The sequence below is a fragment of the Asterias amurensis genome, chromosome 16 (genome assembly GCF_032118995.1).
Source record: "Asterias amurensis chromosome 16, ASM3211899v1".
NCBI classification, from domain to species: domain Eukaryota; kingdom Metazoa; phylum Echinodermata; class Asteroidea; order Forcipulatida; family Asteriidae; genus Asterias; species Asterias amurensis.
This window is the reverse complement of record NC_092663.1, coordinates 14,991,811-15,012,994: the sequence shown is the minus strand read 5'-3', so window position 1 is coordinate 15,012,994 and position 21,184 is coordinate 14,991,811. Positions and strand designations below refer to the sequence as shown.

Here is a 21,184-nt window from a genome sequence, read left to right as displayed (position 1 = left end):
GGTTTGTTATTTTATGCATATGTTGAGATACACAGTGAAAAGGCTAGTCTTTGACAATTACCAATAGTACTGTCCACTGCCTTTAATGAGGCTAAAAAAACACCAAGTTGCCCGTAAAGATGCAAATTGGAAATGCAAATGGGATGTAAATGGGAAATGACATGTAAAATAAAAAAGTGGTTGCAATTTTATGACTAAATTTCTTTCTTGACCTTCATCATTCAGATCCGACAGAAATGCTACCTACTTTAGAGGCGGTTTTCTTTGATCTGGAAGTAGAAATGGAGAATGATATATGTAGGGAACTAGTCAGCATGGACGAATCTAAAGAACAAGGTACACTATGAGAGAGGCAGCCATGTTGATGAGAATGTTATAGAACAAGTAGATAGTTATAATATATATTTGTGACCTGGGGTGGATTTCAGAGAGAGATGCTAAGAGATAGGACTGGTCCTAAGTTAGGACCAGTAACTCATCCTAACTTAGGACTGGTCCTATCTCTTAGCATTGCCTAGGACTAGTCCTAAGTTAGGACTACCTTTGTGAAGTCCACCCCTGCTCTGTGAAAATGAGTCAGATGTTGACAACTTAAAGAATTTAGTTATATGCATGGCTGGAAAGAACACACCAGCATGATCAGCAGCAGTTATTTGGTATACACTGTACATGTACGTCTAAGCTGTGGGGTGTATCGCGTTGTTGAGTGACTCCCGTTTGAAATTAGCCAATATATCATTTTTGGTTAAAAATGAATTACCAGTTTTTGTGGTTAAAAATGAATTACCAGTAAAGTGATGTTTTAAACTACCATTTTCGCACAAAAGGATACATATTAGACCAGAGTATAATCACAAAATTTATGTATTAATACCTTTATTGCCTACAAATAAGTGATCTGAAAGTTTGCCATGCAAATATAGATCTTAAAAAATAAAACAAAATATATAAAAATTGGGCGACATCTGACTCATTTTCAAAAAGTGGGTCACATTTGGTTTGCGGTAACACCATGTGTGTATCTACTTGCCAGGTAGAGTTTGTTCTTAGAGAACTGTCTATTTTTACTCTACTATTGCGGAGTAGATTTATCAGATGTTCGGGAGACTTCTCAGTTCTGAAAAGAACTGTCCTGCTTTTTAACTATTACCCGAGCGGAAGGTATAGAAAATTGGCAGGACTACTATTTTAGCTTATAGGATCATATTATTACCGCGGAGTCAGTTCTTGAATTGGTCTGAACGTTTCGACTAGCTTGCTCTAGTCATCGTCAGGAGATAGATAGTTATAGATTACTGGGTACTCACCTTGCCAATGACCTTACTATAAATTACACTCATCTGGTATTCGTAAGTGTACTTTAGTAAATTTTTACCAGGCTATAATTGAAAGCATCCTTTGTTCATCCATCATTGTTTGGTTGAATTCTGTTGTTCGATCAGCAGAGAGGATTATCGGTGCTAGCCTGCCATCACTGGAATCAATTTATTATGATAGAATGTGTAAACGCACTAGATGGGACTACTACTTGAGCTGTAATATCGTTACTAACTGAACACCACGGAGTGTACGTGAAAAACACAAATAATGATTTTGCTCAGCTGACAGAGGATACCAGCCAAATTGCCATAGCATTTTCATTGCTATATGAACGGTGCCCCGGTATTATCTTGCTTTAATATTGTATGCTCTACAACTTCTTTTCATCGTTGTATGGGTAAAAATGGGTAAAACACAGTAAATGATCTTGCTAAGCTTACACAGGATACAAGCCAGATTGCCATAGCATTCGCATTGTTAAGAATGGTGCCCCCTGTACTATTTTACTTTTTACGATATTTCAACTTTGTCTGCTTCAGAATACCTCCAAGGCATCACGGAAATTCTACTTTTTCTACTGATCCCCGATGCTGATTTCAGCAGTAAGCCATTCCGACTCCTAATCAGAGAGATAATCGTCTGCAACGCTCTACGTCCCCTCATTGAGATGATCACTGATCCGGATTACATCAACCAAACTATCATATGGGCGGTAAGGAGTTCAGATTTGTTGATTTGCCAGTTTTGTTTTAAAATACTGTCTTCCCAAGCAACTAAATCCAACAACATGTTTTTTTAGATTTTAATATTTTGGTTTTGGCCGGCCACCATTGTGTATTAAGCACGGTATTCTTTGTACTTTCTAAAGTTCTGTGAAAAAAAATCACCCAAGTGGGATTCAAACCCACCACCTTTGCCATGCCAGACTTTTGTTTTACAAGGCAAACAACCAAATCAGAGTCCAACATTTACTGAATTGTGTTGGACTGAGGACTGCACTAGCTAACTGACTTTGCTTTACATGGGATCAGGCATACCACCATAATCAGAGTCCAACAGTTTGGGTGTTGATTTACTGAATGGTGTTGGACTGAGGACTGCACTGGTAAACTAATCACTGATGCACTGATCATGCTTAACATTGGATCAGGCATACTACCATAATCAGAGTACAATAGTTTGGGTGTTGAGTTATTGAATTGTGTTGGACTGAGGACTGCACTAGCTAACTGACTTTGCTTTACATGGGATCAGGCGTACCCCCATAATCAGTCCAACAGTTTGGGTGTTGAGTTATTGAATTGTGTTGGACTGAGGACTGCACTAGCTAACTGACTTTGCTTTACATGGGATCAGGCGTACCCCCATAATCAGTCCAACAGTTTGGGTGTTGATTTACTGAATGGTGTTGGACCAAGGACTGCACTAGTAAACTGAGTATCCTTTACACATAATCCGGTTTACCACCGTAACCAGTCCATCAGTTTGGATGTTGATTTACCGTTGGTGTTGCATTTTGCTAGGGTGAAGAATTGCATTATGTTAGAGTGAGCATTTATGTGCTAAGTAAGTTTTTGATGGGTAGGGAATACCAAATTAGATAAAATAATTTTGAAATATTTTCTAATAGACGTTTTTTTTTTCTTTGTCTGACTCTAGTGTGGAGATGTGCCAGTGATGACCGAAGCACTTTTAACAATTGTGAAAGTGTGTTCAACCATCGAGGAACTGGACGCCGTGATAGAAATCCTCGACAATGAAATCTACAAGCAGAGGTCAAGGGATGCCAACAAGCCTTACAAAGATGGTTAGTTTCTACTCAAAAATTATCTCCATAAACATTAAATACACTGGACACTATTGGTATTTGTCAAAGACTAGTCTTCTCAATTGGTGTATCTCAACATATGCATGAAGAACAAACCTGTGAAAATAAATTTGAGCTCAATCGGTCGTCGAAGTTGCGAGATTAACTTGTCGTTAACTACTTGTTTGCACTTTTGTTGAACACGTACCGGGGTTTATGTGCTGGGCAGTTTTTAATTGTGAGACCAGGCTTTCTGCTTGTTCTCATCCTTATACTGTGGCTGTGCCGAGATGTAGAACAAAGAGCTACTCCAGTAGCTTTTTCCCTCGTACTGCATCTCTTTGGAACTCCTTGCCTGGTGCATGTTTCCCTTCATCCTACGATCTGCCATCTTTTTAGAGGAATATCAATTCCTACTTTCAGCTCCACTGAGTTTCTGCATTTCTATGTTTACTTCCTTGTAGCCCTTTACCTAGAGTGGCTTTTAGTCTTGTTTTGGACGAACTTGCATAACAAAAAATAAAAAAAAGATTGTGTAATTTTTGTCTGAATCACATTGCTGATTTATTACTGTTTGCAGAGACTGACTCCAAGCAGCAGTTGAACAGCTTGCAGTACTTGAAGCAGATGTGCAATGATACCATCAATAGAATCATGACGGGAGAGGACATCGAATCGGCAGAAGAAGCTGTAAGTCTTTAAGAAAATACCGGGGAAAAAATTCTCCCTTATCTATGGGAACGCCATCTTGTCCTGACTTGATACTTTGTTTTTATAGTTTGGCAAGACATTGTTTTTTATTTTTGGTTTTACCCTTACACCAATGTGTGTTTGCAATGAATACTCAGTACTTTTTCGAGCTCTGTGGAGAAAAAAAATCAATGGTAGATAGAGGCAGTTTGAATCCTATACAAAAAGATAGTGTTCCCTAGTCATTCATCACCTCAGTGAAAGATATTCAAATTTGTACAGGGCTATACTAATGGGCACCAAGGCAATGAACGGGGGGAATGAAGGCCAGGGTTCTCCCCAGGGTTTTTTAAAACTGGGTCATTCTTCAACCAAGTTTTGCAAGTTTAGCCAAAGAATGCTGAATTGAAACAAGGTCCTTGAATGTTTTTAACTCGGTGTTAACCTGTGGGTTTTCAAAAGCCCTACACTTTGAAATCTGGTGTATTTTTAATGTTTATTATTTTTGTTGTTGTAAATTTGGTCTAAAGCTCAGGTTCGTTTGCTTTTCAGAATGTTCTATGAAACTACTTTTCTCAAACAAAATCTTTCGGAAAGGTTCAACTTGTACACTAAAAAAAAAAAAAAAACATCTTCTTACTAACAAGGTGATTTTGAACTTAACCCATCCTGAACACCATGTGGTTAAACTATTTTATCCTCTTTCCATAATCACATGGTGTCGTTTCATTCTTGGTCCTTTCTCCTTTGTTCCCATGGCAACCACAGAAAGACTTTGAAAGTGAGGGTGCCCTCCCGAAGGATGTTTGCTTCGAAACGAAACAGGTTGGCCAACGGTGGAGGGTTGAATCCTATTCTTTGTTTTAACGCAAAAAAATAACATGGATTTCTTTAACGACTTGCAATCTCTTTTAATCCTTTTTAACAATAACTCTGTAGTGTAATGTAGTTGAATTTTGTAACACAGGGCAACTAAGTCCGCGACCTTCCTGCATTTCAAGGTCAGAGGTCAGAGCAGGTTAGGTTTTTCAAGCAGCCTGTCTCTTTTGATTCTCTGTTTTCTTTTTTCACCAGTTCTCCGCTAGAACTTCTCTGCTCTGAAGAAAAAGATGTCGGATCTTTAATTGTCATTTTCATTCATGCATCTACACTGTTTATTCTTTCAGTGGGCAAATAGTCTACAGCAGCCGATTTCACGAAACGCTAGTATAAATCCTATCTTGAGTTAGGACGAGTAACTCAAGTAACTCGTCCTAACTAAGGACGGGTTCAATGCGCCCTAACGTCTTTGCGGACACGGAACTTTACTCGTCCTAAGTCCTAAAATTTTACCCTAAGTTAGGAAGAGTTTGGTGAAATCGACGGCAGAACTCTCCAAGCACACTGTTCTTTAAGCAGCAAAGATTTCTGCTATGCACAAACAGCCATTTAAAACTTTGTTCTTTCTTTTCTTCTTCTTTTAAAAGTGACTAGAGCAGGCTAGTCTAAAAGTTGAGACAAATTAACGGATTAAGAACTCACTCCTTTGTGATGTGACAGACAGAGCATGTGCGTTCTGATCATGACAATATTTCCTCGTTAAACTCCGCCCCCTTAATGCATTGACCAATAACAACCAGGGACACAGACCCCAAAGTCTTACTCGCTAAAATTCTATTATGTGCAAGGTTTTTGCCATTTGGCTTGCTGTGTCGTGTCTTTTGTGTGTGGCCCGTTTAGATGGCTTAAACAGCTCTATGCCAAATGAGCAAGATGCCAGTCACAAATTGTACATTTGACGCAGCACTTTGGCTGGTAACCGTATCCTACTTAAGTAATTCCGTTGTGCTGAGCTAGTTTTCTTATATAATAGAGCCTATAGAAGATTTTGCGGTAACACCATGTAATGACAATCTCTAAATGAGTTGGGGTGGTTCTGAAAAGAACCGTTGGGTTAACTCGACGTTTCGATCAGTATGCTCTGATCGTCTTCTGGAGAAAGAGCATCAGAGCATACTGACGATCAGAGCATACTGATCGAGACGATCAGAGCATACTGATCGAAACGTTGAGTTAATCCAACGGTTCTTTTCAGAACCACCCCAACTCATTTAGAGATTGTCATTACATGGTGTTACCACAAACTCTTCTATATCTTATCTCCACCATGCAAAGTTTCAAATCCTACTTAATAGAGCCTTATTTCTGAATAACCAATAAGTCACCCCTTGAATTCTGTAATTGGGCATATTCCAAACATGGGGCAGAGGGACAGAATGCCTAGCTTGGCCTCATCACTGCATATTTCTGATTGTATATCCTCTATGGTTTTTGTCTGTGTCCGTTTCAGAATAACGATGAAGAGCTAGGTAAAAGCCTCTATTCCTTGCCTCTCGATATCGTGCTCATAAATAGTATAGCTGTGGCATACTTCATTGGTAAGTAAAACGTATAAATGGTTCTCTCCAAGCTTGTTCTGTTAAAGACACTGGACACTCTTAGTAATTATAAAACTCCAGTCTTCTCACTTGGTGTATCTCCACATATGTATAAAATAACCAACCTGTGAAAATTTGAGCTCGATCGGTCATCGGAGTTGCGAGATAACTATGAAAGAAAAAAACACCCTTGTCACACGAAGTTGTGTGCTTTCAGATGCTTGATTTCGAGACCTCAGATTCTAAACTTGAGGTCTCGAAATCAAATTCTTTGAAAATTACTTCTTTCTCGAAAACTATGTCACTTCCAAGGGAGTCGTTTCTCACAATGTTTTATACTACCAACCTCTCCCCATTACTCGTTACCAAGTTAGGTTTTATGCTGATAAATATTTTAAGTAATTACCAATAGTGTCCACTGCCTTTAAATGTAGGGTCATAGCTTGGTTAATACTCCACAAATTGATGACCCTTAACTTAACTTGGTGAGAAGCAGCGCGGCTGTTGATGGTGTAAACTATTTTGAGAAAAGATTCCCTTCAAAGTTTAACGGTTTTGATAACTTTCACTCCAAAGAAACATTTTAATCTGAGAATTGATTCGTGCAAGAATAGTTTCTCAAATTTCGAAGGGTTGGTGTCGGTTCTTGAATGCTGTGGCAAGAGATGCGGTTTGTACCAGGGTAATAAAAGGATTTACAAGGTGCTGGGGGGGGGGGCGCACACTCACTGGCCACTGGCAAAAGCACTGGAGCAAACCTTTTGTCTTAGCGATAAGTGTTACTGGGTAAAGTGTCTTGCTTCAGCACCCAAGTGTCGAGACCTGAACTCGAACCCACACTCAGAAACACCAGAGCTTGATTGTTCACGAAACATCTAGCCATTAAAAAGTTTTTGCTCGAGCTATTTTAAAACAAACTCATTTGCTTAAGGGGGGACTATCCAGAGCCGATCACTTATAATGTTTGTCACATTGTGAGGTTGGTAACTGTTTGTGCTTAGCATTATTTTGTATGCTTAGCAGATTTAAAATCGGGCGTAGGTTATCCAATCATGATCATTCCCCCCTTAACCAAACCCTTATGATTCCCAAAACTCTGGATTTGTCTCTCGTAGATTTCATGAGGAATGCCGGAGCTCAAGCCTACGTCTTCTTCTGGCACACCGTGGAGGGTTTCAGAGTGATGGCGGAGCAGCAACTCTCCGAGATCCAACTACAGAAGATTAATAACCAGGCCAAGAGGTCGTTAGCGAGCGCAATGAACTTAGATATGATCCGGAAAGCTGCGCTCAATATATTCCAGGAGTACTTATCGGAGGATGTGAGTACAGGGAGCTTGTTCCGGGTCGTTGTGAATGACCTTGGAGATGACCTTCAATGACCTTGTTATATTTATTCTGGTTGTGAAGCCAAGAATCTCAGAAAAGTGAACTTAATCACTGTTCTAGCCAAGAACCCAATGGAGAGAAGACAAGGAAGGAAGTTTCAGTTTTGAATATATTTTTTGTAGCATGACCTTCAATGACCTTTTTTCATTTATTCTGGTCGTGAAGCCAAGAATCTCAGAAAAGCGAACTTAATCACTATACTAACCAAGAACCCAATGGAGCGAAGACAAGGAAGGAACTTTCAGTTTTGAATATATTCTTTGTAGCATGAAACAGTCATGATTCGTTTATATCCATTGGAAAGTATTATAACTAATTGTTATCCCACTGCTATTTCATGGTTGTTTCATTTTACAGGCAACAAACAGAGTGAAACTCGAGGGCAGTATAGTAAAGAAGACCTACCAAAGAATACGATCAGACGGTCTGTCGGGTAGTGTGTTTGACGAAGCACAAAGAAGGGTGAGTTCATGTTCGGGGTATTTGACCTTTGTACACATAAGAAGGACCCGTCTTTAACACCTACATTGTATGTTACAATGTTTTTTTAATGTTTCACTGTGTTCTTCTTTCTGTTAATGTTAGGCCTTTTTATGGTTCTCTGATTTCTTTTTTAAAGACACTTGACACTATTGGTGAGTGTCAAAGACTAGCCTTCTCACTTGGTGTATCTCAACATATGCATAAAATAACAAACCTGTGAAAATTTTGGCTCAATTGGTCGTCTAAGTTGCGAGATAATAATGAAAGAAAAAACACCCTTGTCACACAAAGTTGTGTGCTTTAGATGCTTGATTTCGAAACCTCAAAATCTTATTCTGAGGTCTCAAAATCAAATTTGTGGACAATTTCTTTCTCGAAAACTACGCTACTTCAGAGGTAGCCGTTCTTACAATGTTTGATACTATCAACAGCTCCCCATTACTCGTTACCAAGTAAGGTTTTATGCCAATCAGTATTTTGAGTAATTACCAATAGTGTCCTCTGCCTTTAATGATCATTGTTTTTGTTTGTCTATGCCTGTCTTAAATCTCTAAATGATATGCTCTCCTTGGGCATCCCACTGTTGTTTAAATGTGTTTTAAATTATGATATTTGTACTTGTGAATTCTTACCAGAATAAATATTATTATTATAAAGTCTTCTCTTCCGTAGTCACAGGGCCTTTTTGAAACTGCAGATTTAGCTTTGGATTGGATTTTTGTAACTTTTGCTTTCTTTATTTGTGTCATTGTTTTATGTTATGTTTTTGTTGTGCATAGAGGCACATGCATTATGCGCTATATAAATTGTTTGTATTATTATTAGTATCATTTTTCCCAGAAGCAGTCCAGTCCATTTTCCAGACCAGTTGTCCTCACATCCATTTTTGTCTTGTCTCTTCACAGGTTCACAATATTTTACAAGAGGAGCGATTCTTCCCAGCCTTCAAGCAGAGCACCTACTACGTCAAATGTCTTGAGGAGCTGGACCTACTGAAAGGGGATGAGAACAGCGGTCGTCTTGGTGATGATGACATGACTCAGGTTGACTCCTCCCCTGAAAACAGCACCGCTGGGGTAGGTCACAACTTAACCTTTAATAATAATAATAATAATAATAATAAGTTTTTATATAGCGCTTTATTTACACCAGGTCTCAAAGCTCTTTCAACATTATTACCCCTGATCACTGGGCCTTTTAACTCCGTAAACCATCTCAGCTCCCTGGGAAGTATACAGCCTGTGCCACCAATTATGTAGCGCGCTAAGCTTATCAATCACAATAACCAACTCTGCCCTCACAGGTACCCATTTACTCCTGGGTGGAGAGAAGCAATTTTAGTTAAGTGTCTTGCTCAAGGACACAAATGTCACGGCCGGGATTCGAACCCACAGCTCGAGCTTGAGTTCGGTGCTCTTATCCACTCGGCCACGACACCCCCCATCATGCCTGATTGGAAATCGTTTCTCTGTCTTAACGTCTTTTTTTTTCTTTTTCGTTTGCAGTCGTCTGAAGATCTGTCTTCAATTGGGAGCCAAGGTTCTCTGGAACATCTCAACATTCATACAAACAATTCATCACCAGACGGCTCTCCACAAATCACTGCCTGCGTTACAAACTCAAGTAAGTTGCAACGTTCTTTAGTTTTCTTTTTCCCCATTACCCCCTTTTTCCTCTCTTAAAAACTAGTCTTACTCTTACATATTTTTAAATGTTATATTTAAATTTGTAACCTTTGATGTACATGTACATGTTTTTATTTGTAATTCATTTTATTATATATATATTTGTATGTATAAATTGCTAGAATGTTTTGTTATTTTTTTTATAACTTGTATTTTTGTACTTTTTATAAAGTTGGATTTACTTTTTTTCTTTTTTTTCTGAAATGTTTTTATCAACCCAAAATGAAAACTTTTCTTCGAATTTCTGAATTGCCCAAATCTTGTTAGATAAATCCAAAGATGTTTTTGGATGATGAATGGTGTTTTTTTTGTCTTTTGTTCTCGTGTAGCTCTCGTTAAAGAGAAAGGAACAACATACGCTGTCTATGCGATCCACGTCACGCGCACCGACCCGAAGGGCGTAACGGAAATCTGGGACGTCTACCGGAGGTTTAGCGATTTCCACGATCTCCACATGTGTCTGACGGAACGCTTCGATACTCTGTCCTCCATGGCGTTACCGAGTAAGCGTCCAATCAGAAACACAGCAAAGAGCTTCCTCGACAAGAGGGGTAAAGCTCTGACGATATATCTACAGGTATGTTGAGGACAAGCGAGGGCGCTGTAATTATTAATGTCTCTTGGTTGCAAAAGTAAACCTTTGTGTAAATTTATCTGTCCTTATGTCAATGCATTTTTACTGTTGTATCTACTGTCTTTATGTCAATGCATTTTTACTGTTGTATCTACTGTCTTGATGTCAATGCATTTTTACTGTAGTATCTACTGTCTTTATATCAATGCATTTTTACTGTTGTATCTACTGTCTTTATGTCAATGCATTTTTACTGTTGTATCTACTGTCTTGATGTCAATGCATTTTTACTTTAGTATCTACTATCTTTATGTCAATGCATTTTTACTGTTGAATCTACTGTCTTTATGTCAATGCATTTTAACTGTTGTATCTACTGTCTTTATGTCAATGCATTTTAACTGTTGTATCTACTGTCTTTATGTCAATGCATTTTTACTTTAGTATCTACTATCTTTATGTCAATGCATTTTTACTGTTGAATCTACTGTCTTTATGTCAATGCATTTTTACTGTGTATCTACTGTCTTGATGTCAATGCATTTTTACTGTTGTATCTACTGTCTTTATGTCACTGCATTTTTTACTGTTGTATCTACTGTCTTTATGTCAATGCATTTTTACTGTTGTATCTACTGTCTTTATATCAATGCATTTTTACTGTTGTATCTACTGTCTTTATGTCAATGCATTTTTACTGTTGTATCTACTGTCTTGATGTCAATGCATTTTTACTGTTGAATCTACTGTCTTTATGTCAATGCATTTTAACTGTTGTATTTACTGTCTTTATGTCAATGCATTTTTACTGTTGAATCTACTGTCTTTATGTCAATGCATTTTAACTGTTGTATCTACTGTCTTTATGTCAATGCATTTTAACTGTTGTATCTACTGTCTTTATGTCAATGCATTTTTACTTTAGTATCTACTATCTTTATGTCAATGCATTTTAACTGTTGTATTTACTGTCTTTATGTCAATGCATTTTTACTGTGTATCTACTGTCTTGATGTCAATGCATTTTTACTGTTGTATCTACTGTCTTTATGTCACTGCATTTTTTACTGTTGTATCTACTGTCTTTATGTCAATGCATTTTTACTGTTGTATCTACTGTCTTTATATCAATGCATTTTTACTGTTGTATCTACTGTCTTTATGTCAATGCATTTTTACTGTTGTATCTACTGTCTTGATGTCAATGCATTTTTACTGTTGAATCTACTGTCTTTATGTCAATGCATTTTAACTGTTGTATTTACTGTCTTTATGTCAATGCATTTTTACTGTTGTATCTACTGTCTTTATGTCAATGCATTTTTACTGTTGTATCTTCTGTCTTTATATCAATGCATTTTTACTGTTGTATCTACTGTCTTTATGTCAATGCATTTTTACTGTTGTATCTACTGTCTTTATGTCAATGCATTTTAACTGTTGTATCTACTGTCTTTATTTAAGTTAATGAATTTTTGCAGTTGTAGCTACTGCTTTAAGTTAATGCATTTTTACTGTTTAGACGGCCTATAAGGGTCTTGTGTTTTTTCATATATTTGGATTTGTGGTATTTCCTTGATTTTACCAGTTGTTAATTTTTTAATCATTGTCTTCATATTTTGTTATGTGCTTGTGTACATTTTATGGAATGGGCGCAATATAAATCAATAAGTTATAAATGTATCATATGAAGGTTCTTTTTGAAATTTGTCCCTTTTTTCAGGAATACTCTTAAATTACCTCCTGTTTTCTTAAATATTACATTTGTATTGTATTTCTATACCACATGTTTTATATTTCTTTTCAACTTAGGCTTACGTTTAAATGTTGGTTATTGTTCATAATTTGAATGTTATTGGATGGATTTGTGTGCTTTACAAGTTTTCATTATAATTATTATTATGATTATGATTATTATTATTATAATTATTCTTTTGGGGACTTGTGACCTCACTATGCAAGGGGTCTATGAAGTTCCAGTTAAATTAATTTTGTTTTGTTTTTCTCCGTCTCTGCAGACTTTACTTAACGTTGATGTGTTGAGTAACAATCCAGGAATGCAAGGCATCGTCTGTAACTTCTTAGAACCGGGTGTTTACAACAGAGGCAAGGGTCAACTAGCAAGAAAGGTACAAATCGGGAAGTTACTAAAAAACAATGAACCATTGTGCGGTTGAATCAAATCAGATCCTGAAGATCTACACAACAAGTTTTCTTGACAACTTGAAATATCTTTAAATTGTTAACTTGAATGTACAACCATGTGTAAAATCTCCTTTTGAGGAGTATATTGGCCCCTAAAAGAGTCAATGTGGTCTTGTCGTTTCGAACCGTATTCTCTTCTTGTCTGGAGGAGAAAACTTGATTCAGTTAAATTGTTGTCACTTTCTCTCTACAGATGGACCACATTGTCAATCCGTTCAAAACAGGCGTTCGAAGTGTAGCTCACACAGTTCGCTCGGTACCCGGTAACCTGGTAGACGGGGTCAACATGGTGTCCGACAAGATGACAGATAGTATCAATAAAGTATTCACTAATAAAGTAAGTAGGACCGTCTGCTAGTTTAAAGGGAAGGTACACGTTTGGTAATTACTCAAAATAAGCATTAACTTAAAAACTGACTTGGCCAACAAGCTTTGGAGAACTGTTGATAGTATAAAACATTGTGGGAAACGACTCCCTCTGAAGGAGACCAGTGTTCTCACTTGGTGTATCCCAACATATGCATAAAATAACAAACCTGTGAAAATTTCACAAAAACACAAATTCGTCCAACAAGGGTGTTTTTTCTCTCATCATTTTCTTGCAACTTTGACAACCGATTGAGCCCAAATTTTCACAGGCTTGTTATTTTATGCCCATGTTGGGATACACCAAGTGAGAACACTGGTCTTTGACAATTACCAAACGTGTAGTTTGTACAGTGCCTTCAAAGGGGTAACCACTTTTTTTGGGGCCCAATTTATGAAGCCCCCAGCTGTAGGCCTGGCAACTTTTTATTCTGCTATTTGTCTTTGTATAGCAGCTGTTTCCTAGTCATCAACATACTGTAGTGATCTATCCTGAACCAACCGCAAAACGCGAGCTAATTACAAAGCGCGCGCAAATTGCTAAGCGGGAGCGTGTGCGCGGTTGGTTTCTTATTGATAGTATTGTGATTTAGAAGATGATTAATAACATTGATTGGAATAAAGTAAAGGAATTTAATAATAATGGGAGTTTGGGTTAGACTTTAGAACAGAGCAGAGCTCGAGCAGAGAGCTCTTAATAAAATAGTTACGTTAAGAGACATCAATTTACTTGAGTTCAACTTGTCATTAATCTGTCGTGAACTTAAACTTCAACTTCTAGCCCTCCCGATTAATACTACTTTACTATACTACTCCGCAGGTACGTAAGGAACCAAAGGACCCAAACCCAGCCAAGACGTTACAATACAAAAGAAAGGAAGGCTAATAATTTTCTTTTGTTTTGTCTTCTTTTCCAGTCCAAAGATGAGGAGTCCGAAGATATGGGTCGAGTGTCGGAGCACATACGAGCTGATGTAAGTTTATTTGACTTTCAGGGAGTAGATGCTCTCTGCGCCAACGTTAATTTCTTCTGCGTAGTTTTATTTATACAATGTGCATTTTTAACTTCTTACTTTTATTGTTTGTATGAAGTGCCTTTGACACCGTTAAAGCCATTGGACACTTTCGGTAAACAGTGTTGTCCAAGGCCCACACTTCGTGTACCATAAAATAACAAACCTGTGAAAATTTAGACTCAATCGGTCATCTGAGTCGGGAGAAAATAGCGGGAAAACCCACCCTTGTTTCCCCAGGTTTCGCCGTGTCTTGACATGTGTTTAAAATAAATCCATAATTCTCGCTATCGAGAATTGATATTGTTGTAATGTTTTCTCAAAAAGTAAAGCATTTCATGGAATAATATTTCAAGAGAAGTCTTTCACCACTACCTTCTGTAAACACTGTAAATTATTTATAAATCTGTGAACTTTTAATTTTTTTTCTGTACCAAAAGTGTATAATAGCTTTAAGCTATAGAAGATCTATTATTATTTTTATCGCCTCCCTATTTTGAACCCTACAGGATGATGATAACATTCCACTAAGGATCATGCTGTTACTGATGGATGAAGTATTCGACTTGAAGAGTAAGGATCAATGGCTGAGACGTCAGGTTGCTACCCTTCTAAGACAAATCATCAAAGCGGCATTCGGCAGTAAGATTAACAGGTATGAACAAAACAATATTCAGCAGACTAGAATTTTCAGCCGATGTGAAATCATTTTTGGTGCATTACAAATTCCTCATTGTTGTTGTTTTTTTTGTGCATAAAACAAAATTATCTTTTTACAAATAATGTTTTTTTTTTTAATGAAAAGTTCTGAAGCCATATTTGCCTGATGGGGGCAAATTTTTTAGAGCTGTTTAGCAGAAATACTGCTTGACAGATTTAATAGGGCACCAGTCACGACAATGCAAACCGTATGTTATTTTTCTGTGTAATACTTTGCTTTGTATAAATTTAATCTAGTCCAGACTTTTATTGCTGTTCTTTTCCAGCGCCCTGAGGCAAATTCTTTCTGCTATTGTTTTTGCACTTTTTATTTTTCTCTATTGTTGTTATTATTATTATTATGTGGTTTGGCTGGAGAGCTGTTTTTGTCAAGCAAAACATTTCTTTGCTTAGCAAGTTTTTGTGCTTACAGGTTTTTGTGAACTTAGGCACAGGAAACTTCAACTAAATTACTGTTGGAAAGAGCACATCATTTTTGTTTTATGTGATATGTTTTGCCATGTTTAACATTTACCTTCTTTATTCAGTTGATGTTTGCCGATAATATCATTTTGTGAGAATTTGTCATTTGATTTATTATCCATATGTAGACTATGTATGTATTTACTTACAGTTTTTAAGGTCATTCTATAAAACTTCTCATGTAAATTGATTTTTAAACACATAGTTATTTACGTTGATCTTATTAGTTATATATTAATTTGAGTATTTTCTCATTTATTGTTTTGATTCAGTTAGGATTTTGTTTCCTATTTTAAGATTGGACTAATATTTGAAATCTCTTACTTGCAGTAAAATTGTGGAAAGCGTCGAAGGATTAACATCTCCCGAACAAATCGCAGAATATGTCAAGCAGTTCAGGTAAAATATCAACTTCCAAACCCCTATTGTTCCTCATACACCAAAAGACACCTTACCTCTTCGAAACAATGAGTGTTATTAATGGCTCTAAGTTATGTATACATAATTCATGGAATTACAGTGATACATGTTTATTAAAATGGTGTTTGTTTGTTTTTGTTTTTCGTTTAGGGAATCGTTTTGGCCCGGTGGGATCCTGGCTGAGGTGGCTCCAGAGAGAAGTGAGAATGTCAAGTTAAGAACGCTTGTTGCTGCTAAGGTTAAATTGTTCAGCAGTATACCAGGTAGGTGTGATATAATAATGATTTTAATTTTTGTTTTTCTCTCTGGGGTGCATGATTTATGAGTTTGGAAACGTTCTATGAGGTTTTTATGTAATTTCTATTTCAGTTTTTTTTTTTTTTTTCAAAACTTGGTTGTAATTATTAGTTATGGTCCAAAACATGATATTAGTTCGGAAATTTTGTTGAATCTAGTTGTGAAAATGTTTCCCTTTTTTCGTGTGAAGATGAACTCAAGAATTTTATCGGAACGGAGACGAGTCGAAGGGGGATGATGCGTCTTATGCAGATGCTCCAGAACCGCGTCCTAAACAAACGTCTTCTCTACGTCATCTTTGAGGGCCTTCTAACCATCATTTTCCGCGCCAATAAGTTCAAGGAAGTCTTCCGGAAGTTGCACGGGCAGTCCCCGCGGCTACGACAGCGGCGGGAGAATGGCACGATGCAGCAGCAACAGCAGCAGCAGCAGAAACCAATGAATTTGCAGCCTGTTAACAAGGTGCGGAATCGGGAACAGTTGCAACGGCGGGACACAAGGTGACCCAGGTGGAGGGAGAGCTAATGATGGAACAGCCACCCTTTTATGTTTGTTTTGGGGAATCCGCGGGGAGGGAGTTTGTTGGTTGGAATCTCCGCACTGCTTCTCGCCAAATATTATTTTAAGAGTGTATTCTTTTCTGAGACCACAGAGAGAAATTTGGCAGAGTAGACAAAACACCAAAACTATGCGCTGCTTACCTTTTGGTGAAAGCGACAAAACTTGTTACGACACATATAAATAGTGTTCCTCAATTTGTTTCAGAAATATCAAACCCTAACACTAATTGGGATTTAAAACTTAAAATCTATTTGTGGATATAGAATTGAAATAGTAGAAGAGGCCATATTGGAAACACCTTCAACTTTCTATTTAAAAAAAAAAAAAGTAAAAACTTTTTCCGGATATGGAATTGAAATAGTAGAAAAGCCCATATATATCGGAAAATCCTTTAACTTTCATAAAAATAACCAAGTATATTACTTTAAGAAACTTGTTTAGAAAAGCATAAAACAAGTTTTCATGTATCCTTACTAAAATTCCAAAATCAATTTTAGACAAGACAAATGTCTCTGCCATGTTTGAAAAATCAGATTCTTGTTTTCCTTCTGTTTCTTAACTTTTATTCATAGTTAATCCAGGTATATATTTTGTACTCGTGTCAAATAACCCCAAACTATTTTTCAAATCTTACGATGGTGTTGAATCTATCCAGAAACATTCTTGCCCTGTTGTTTTGCTTGTTGTTGTTATTGTTTGTTTGTTTTGATTATGAAAGAATGTTTGTCGGCAATACTGTAAATAGAAGTGCTATAAGAATTGGATGATCTCCAGAACTATTTTTGAAAAATTGGAGAATGAAATCTCAAATCCTCAGTGCTTGTTTACAAAATGTGTTTCAGAAGTTGAAAGAGATTGCAGTAAATTTGGTTTTTTTTTAAACCAAAACAAGTCTGTTTAGTGGAAAGGGGGGTTTGACTTCAGCTCAGAACATGGGCTTACAGATGACTTGTATGTTTTCGCTGATTTGCCTGAAATTTTGCACAGATAATAACACAGTATAAATTTGTAATGTTGGGTAAAGAGTCTTAGGTTTTCTTCTGGCTGTGCCTGAATTTAGCGCAAGATTTTTACCCAATTTGGAGGGCAGTTGCCCCCCTTGGCTGCCCTTTGTCATACGCCTATGGTTAAGGAAAGTTCTCTTTCATATTAACTTAAACCTTGACTCGTGCTCTGTTGAATCAGCATATAAAATCTGCGCAGACAGTCACTGTTGCCACCTTACAGCGCAAGTGAGTAATTTCTGCATAAAGCTGAAGTGCCCACAATTTACAAGAAGATTTTCTTACCTGTGAAATATGCTTACTTTAAATGTGTATTTTTTCGCTTACGGTAACTTCAAGTGTGGTTTTTTTTTCAAACGTGAAAGTTTGACTGCAAGGACCTGAGTGTCTCTACAAAAAAAACAGTGATGATTTATGACCAAACTATTAACTTGAAGAAGAAAAACAACTTTAAAAATAAAACATACAAGAAGAAAGATTTCACCTAATAAAATCAGCTGCACTGCCACCGGTTGAGGATGGGTTGAATGATCGTGTACAAATTTTACTCTAAAGAAAATGCTTTTATTTATAAGTAAACAACAATAAGCAGTATTTTTAAAATTGAAAATGAGTGTTGTGTGTGAGAATTTATTGATTTTAAAGGAAATGTTTGTGAAATTGCAACTGATACTTCATGTCGAACTCTAGTTCTGGACACTATTGGTATTTGTTAAAGACCAGTCTTCTCACTTGGTGTATCTCAACATATGCATAAAATAAAAAACCTGTGAAAATTTGAGCTCAATTGGTCATCGAAGTTGTGAGATAATAATGAAAGAAAAAAACACCCTTGTTACACGAAGTTGTGTGCTTTCAGATGCTTGTTTTTTAGACCTCAAATTCTAAATCTAAGGTCTGGAAATCAAATTCATGGAAAATTACTTATTCTCGAAAACTACGTTACTTCAGAGGGAGCTGTTTCTCACAATGTTTTATACCATCAACCTCTCCCCATTACTTGTCACCAAGTAAGGTATTATGATAATAATTATTTTGAGTAATTACCAATAGTGTCCACTGCCTTTAAAGGTAGGGTCATTGATTAGTTTTTATCAACCTAATACCGATTTACAGGCAAAATGATCAAGAAAGATGCTTTACAAGTAACCCGTGGAACTTTCAGTTGAATACCCACAGTTGCTAGTTGCTGAGAAAACAGCAAGGTCAATTCCATCTTGTTAAATGCACTGGACAATATTGGTAATTACTCAAAATAATTGTTAGCATAAAACCTTACTTGGTAACGAGTAATGGGAAGAGATTGATAGTATAAAACATTGTGAGAAAAGGCTCCCTCTGAAGTAATACAGTTTTTGAGAAAGAAGTAATTTTCCATGAATTTAATTTCGAGACCTCTGATTTAGATTTTGAGGTCTCCACTTTAAGCATCTGAAAGCACACAACTTGATCAATTGAAGTCAAGTTTTCACAGGTTTGTTATTTTATGCATATGTTGAGATACACCAACTGTGAAGACTAGTCTTTGACAATTACCAATAGTGTCCAGTGTCTTTAAGTGAGGGACCAGCGGATAACCAGATCTCTGGCCATATTAAGTGCAGCATTCAAACGAACAACATGGGTATTTCTATAATTTTTTGGAGATTCAAATTTGTTGACATACTTTTATTGATTTTGAATCAACGGCGGCGCTTCACACAAACAATGTTGCGAGATAAAACTACCATCTTTATCACACATCAGCTTTTGTATAAGTATTACACAACTTATTTTGTTGTGGTCTTGACCTAAGTATGACCCTAAAATATTTGACATGGACTACATGTTTTCTTCATGAAGTCTGTCATTTTTGTCATGCTTCTTCCGCCCAAAATTTACCGGTTATTCTTACTAGCAGTTTCAACAGAACTGGACACGACCAAAGTTTGAGTGAACAAAATCTGTGATAATTATTTTTTACTAAAAATCTCTGTATTTTGTTGTCATATTACTTCCAAAAGCTGTTTTCTGAAAGCCGAATAAACAAATAATGAATGTGCAATAACGTTTTCTTTCTTAAATCCGATCACATCAACATTGAACATTGAAGGTATGGCGACACCCCTACGGGTGATTGTACGTATATAGCTATTGAAACAGATACAGAACATTGCTAGAATGTGCGTAACCTTTTGTTTTAACCTAACCAATACTCATAATACTTTGTCATGAACATTTACAAAAATAATAAAACAGCAAGAATTTGTTGTTCATTACTTCACAGGAAAATATTTAACTTAGACGTCGACTGAATTGAAAGAAATTTGATATAGTTTTCAGCCGGTGCCAGAATTTGATTTATTTTTTTAAATGAGCTTGACCAACCCCTAACATTTTTCATGAAGGGCACACAACTGTAATGAATATGTATATATGCTAATTTGCATACATGCAAATTTGCATATATGCTAATTTGCCAACATGAATTATTCAGTTATGTCAGTTTTATGTGAACTCTACCTGATTATGAATTATGTTTTGTTATAATGCTGTATACATGTAGATGAATATTAATATCTTGTCGCAGATTTGTAATAATATTTGAATGTACAGGTGTAATAAAAAAGCACAGTAAGTAATAATATATTATTTTGTACAGGCTTAAAACAAAGTGAAATAAAACTGGGTGCATGTTTGATGTACTTTCAAAAGCACTTCTGAAATGGCAGTTGCTTTATTAAGAATTGCGAACTCTTCAAACCATATTTCTTCTTCTTTTTCTTCCTTTTGAGTGCAGCCTTTATTGCCATTAGACAGTTTTGTCCAAAGGCCCATACTTCGTGTATCACAACTTATATATAAAATAACAAACCTGTGAAAATTCAGGCTCAATTGGTCATCGGAGTCGGGAGAAAATAATGGGAAAACCCACCCTTGTTTCGGCACCTTTCGCCATGTCATGACATGTGTTTAAAATAAGTCCATAATTCTCGGTATCGAGAATTGATAAATTGTTTTAATGTTTTCTCAAAAAGTAGAGCATTTCATGGAATAATCTTTCTGATTTTTGGGGTTGAACAAAGAATTGACTAGAGTGGGATTCGAACCAACGACCTCCGGATTAACGTGCCGGAATAATCTTTCAAGAGAAGTCTTTCATCATTACCTTCTGTAAACCCTGTAAGTTATTCGTAAACCTGTGAACTTTTTTTTTTGTTCTGTTCCACAAGTGTATAATGGCTTTCAATTATGATTGAAGATAAACACACTGCCAGACATACCGAGGCGAACCCTTCTTCTCTTTGCGATAAATGTGTACTGCAAGATATGTACTGTGGTCTTTTATTGTTACACCATAGAATAGCTCTGAGTAACACACAGGACCCTACAACTTTTCTAAGGGACAAAGCAATAACGGTCTTGCCTTAGAACACAAGTGGCACACCACTGTTTTGTTTGGGTGTATTTATCAAATCTATACAAGTCAAAATGCCTTACAACTGACAATTTCTTAAAGGAAGTGGACACTATTGGTAATTACTCAAAATAAGTATTAGCATAAAACCTTTCTTGGTGACGAGTAATAGGGAGAGGTTGATGGTATAAAACATTGTGAGAAACGGATCCCTCTGAAGTGCCATAGTTTAAGAGAAAGAAGTAATTTTCCACGAATTTGATTTCGAGACCTCGGATTTAGAACTTGAGGTCACGAAATCAACCATCTAAACGCACACAACTTCGTGTGGCAAGGGTGTTTTTTTCTTTCATCATTATCTCACAAGTTTGACGA

At 36.6% G+C, this 21,184-nt stretch overlaps 1 protein-coding gene across 3 annotated transcripts in view; it reads left to right on the top strand.

The window, feature by feature from the left end:
- LOC139948801 (sorting nexin-13-like) overlaps positions 1-20,903 on the top strand; it is a 38,021-nt gene extending 17,118 nt beyond the window's left edge. For 2 of the 3 annotated variants that reach the window (XM_071947135.1, XM_071947137.1), the window contains 18 exons: positions 226-336; positions 1,860-2,032; positions 2,980-3,127; positions 3,708-3,817; positions 4,586-4,642; positions 6,147-6,234; positions 7,350-7,555; positions 7,980-8,084; positions 9,011-9,181; positions 9,611-9,728; positions 10,120-10,367; positions 12,383-12,493; positions 12,763-12,906; positions 13,853-13,909; positions 14,458-14,603; positions 15,461-15,529; positions 15,701-15,813; positions 16,038-20,903. In XM_071947135.1, the coding sequence (XP_071803236.1) occupies positions 226-336; positions 1,860-2,032; positions 2,980-3,127; positions 3,708-3,817; positions 4,586-4,642; positions 6,147-6,234; positions 7,350-7,555; positions 7,980-8,084; positions 9,011-9,181; positions 9,611-9,728; positions 10,120-10,367; positions 12,383-12,493; positions 12,763-12,906; positions 13,853-13,909; positions 14,458-14,603; positions 15,461-15,529; positions 15,701-15,813; positions 16,038-16,351 (2,489 nt within the window). In that variant the 3' untranslated portion in view covers positions 16,352-20,903. The remainder of the gene's footprint in view (positions 1-225; positions 337-1,859; positions 2,033-2,979; positions 3,128-3,707; positions 3,818-4,585; positions 4,643-6,146; positions 6,235-7,349; positions 7,556-7,979; positions 8,085-9,010; positions 9,182-9,610; positions 9,729-10,119; positions 10,368-12,382; positions 12,494-12,762; positions 12,907-13,852; positions 13,910-14,457; positions 14,604-15,460; positions 15,530-15,700; positions 15,814-16,037) is intronic. The other variant, XM_071947136.1, reaches the window with a different exon arrangement.
- The last annotated feature ends 281 nt before the right edge of the window (positions 20,904-21,184 follow it).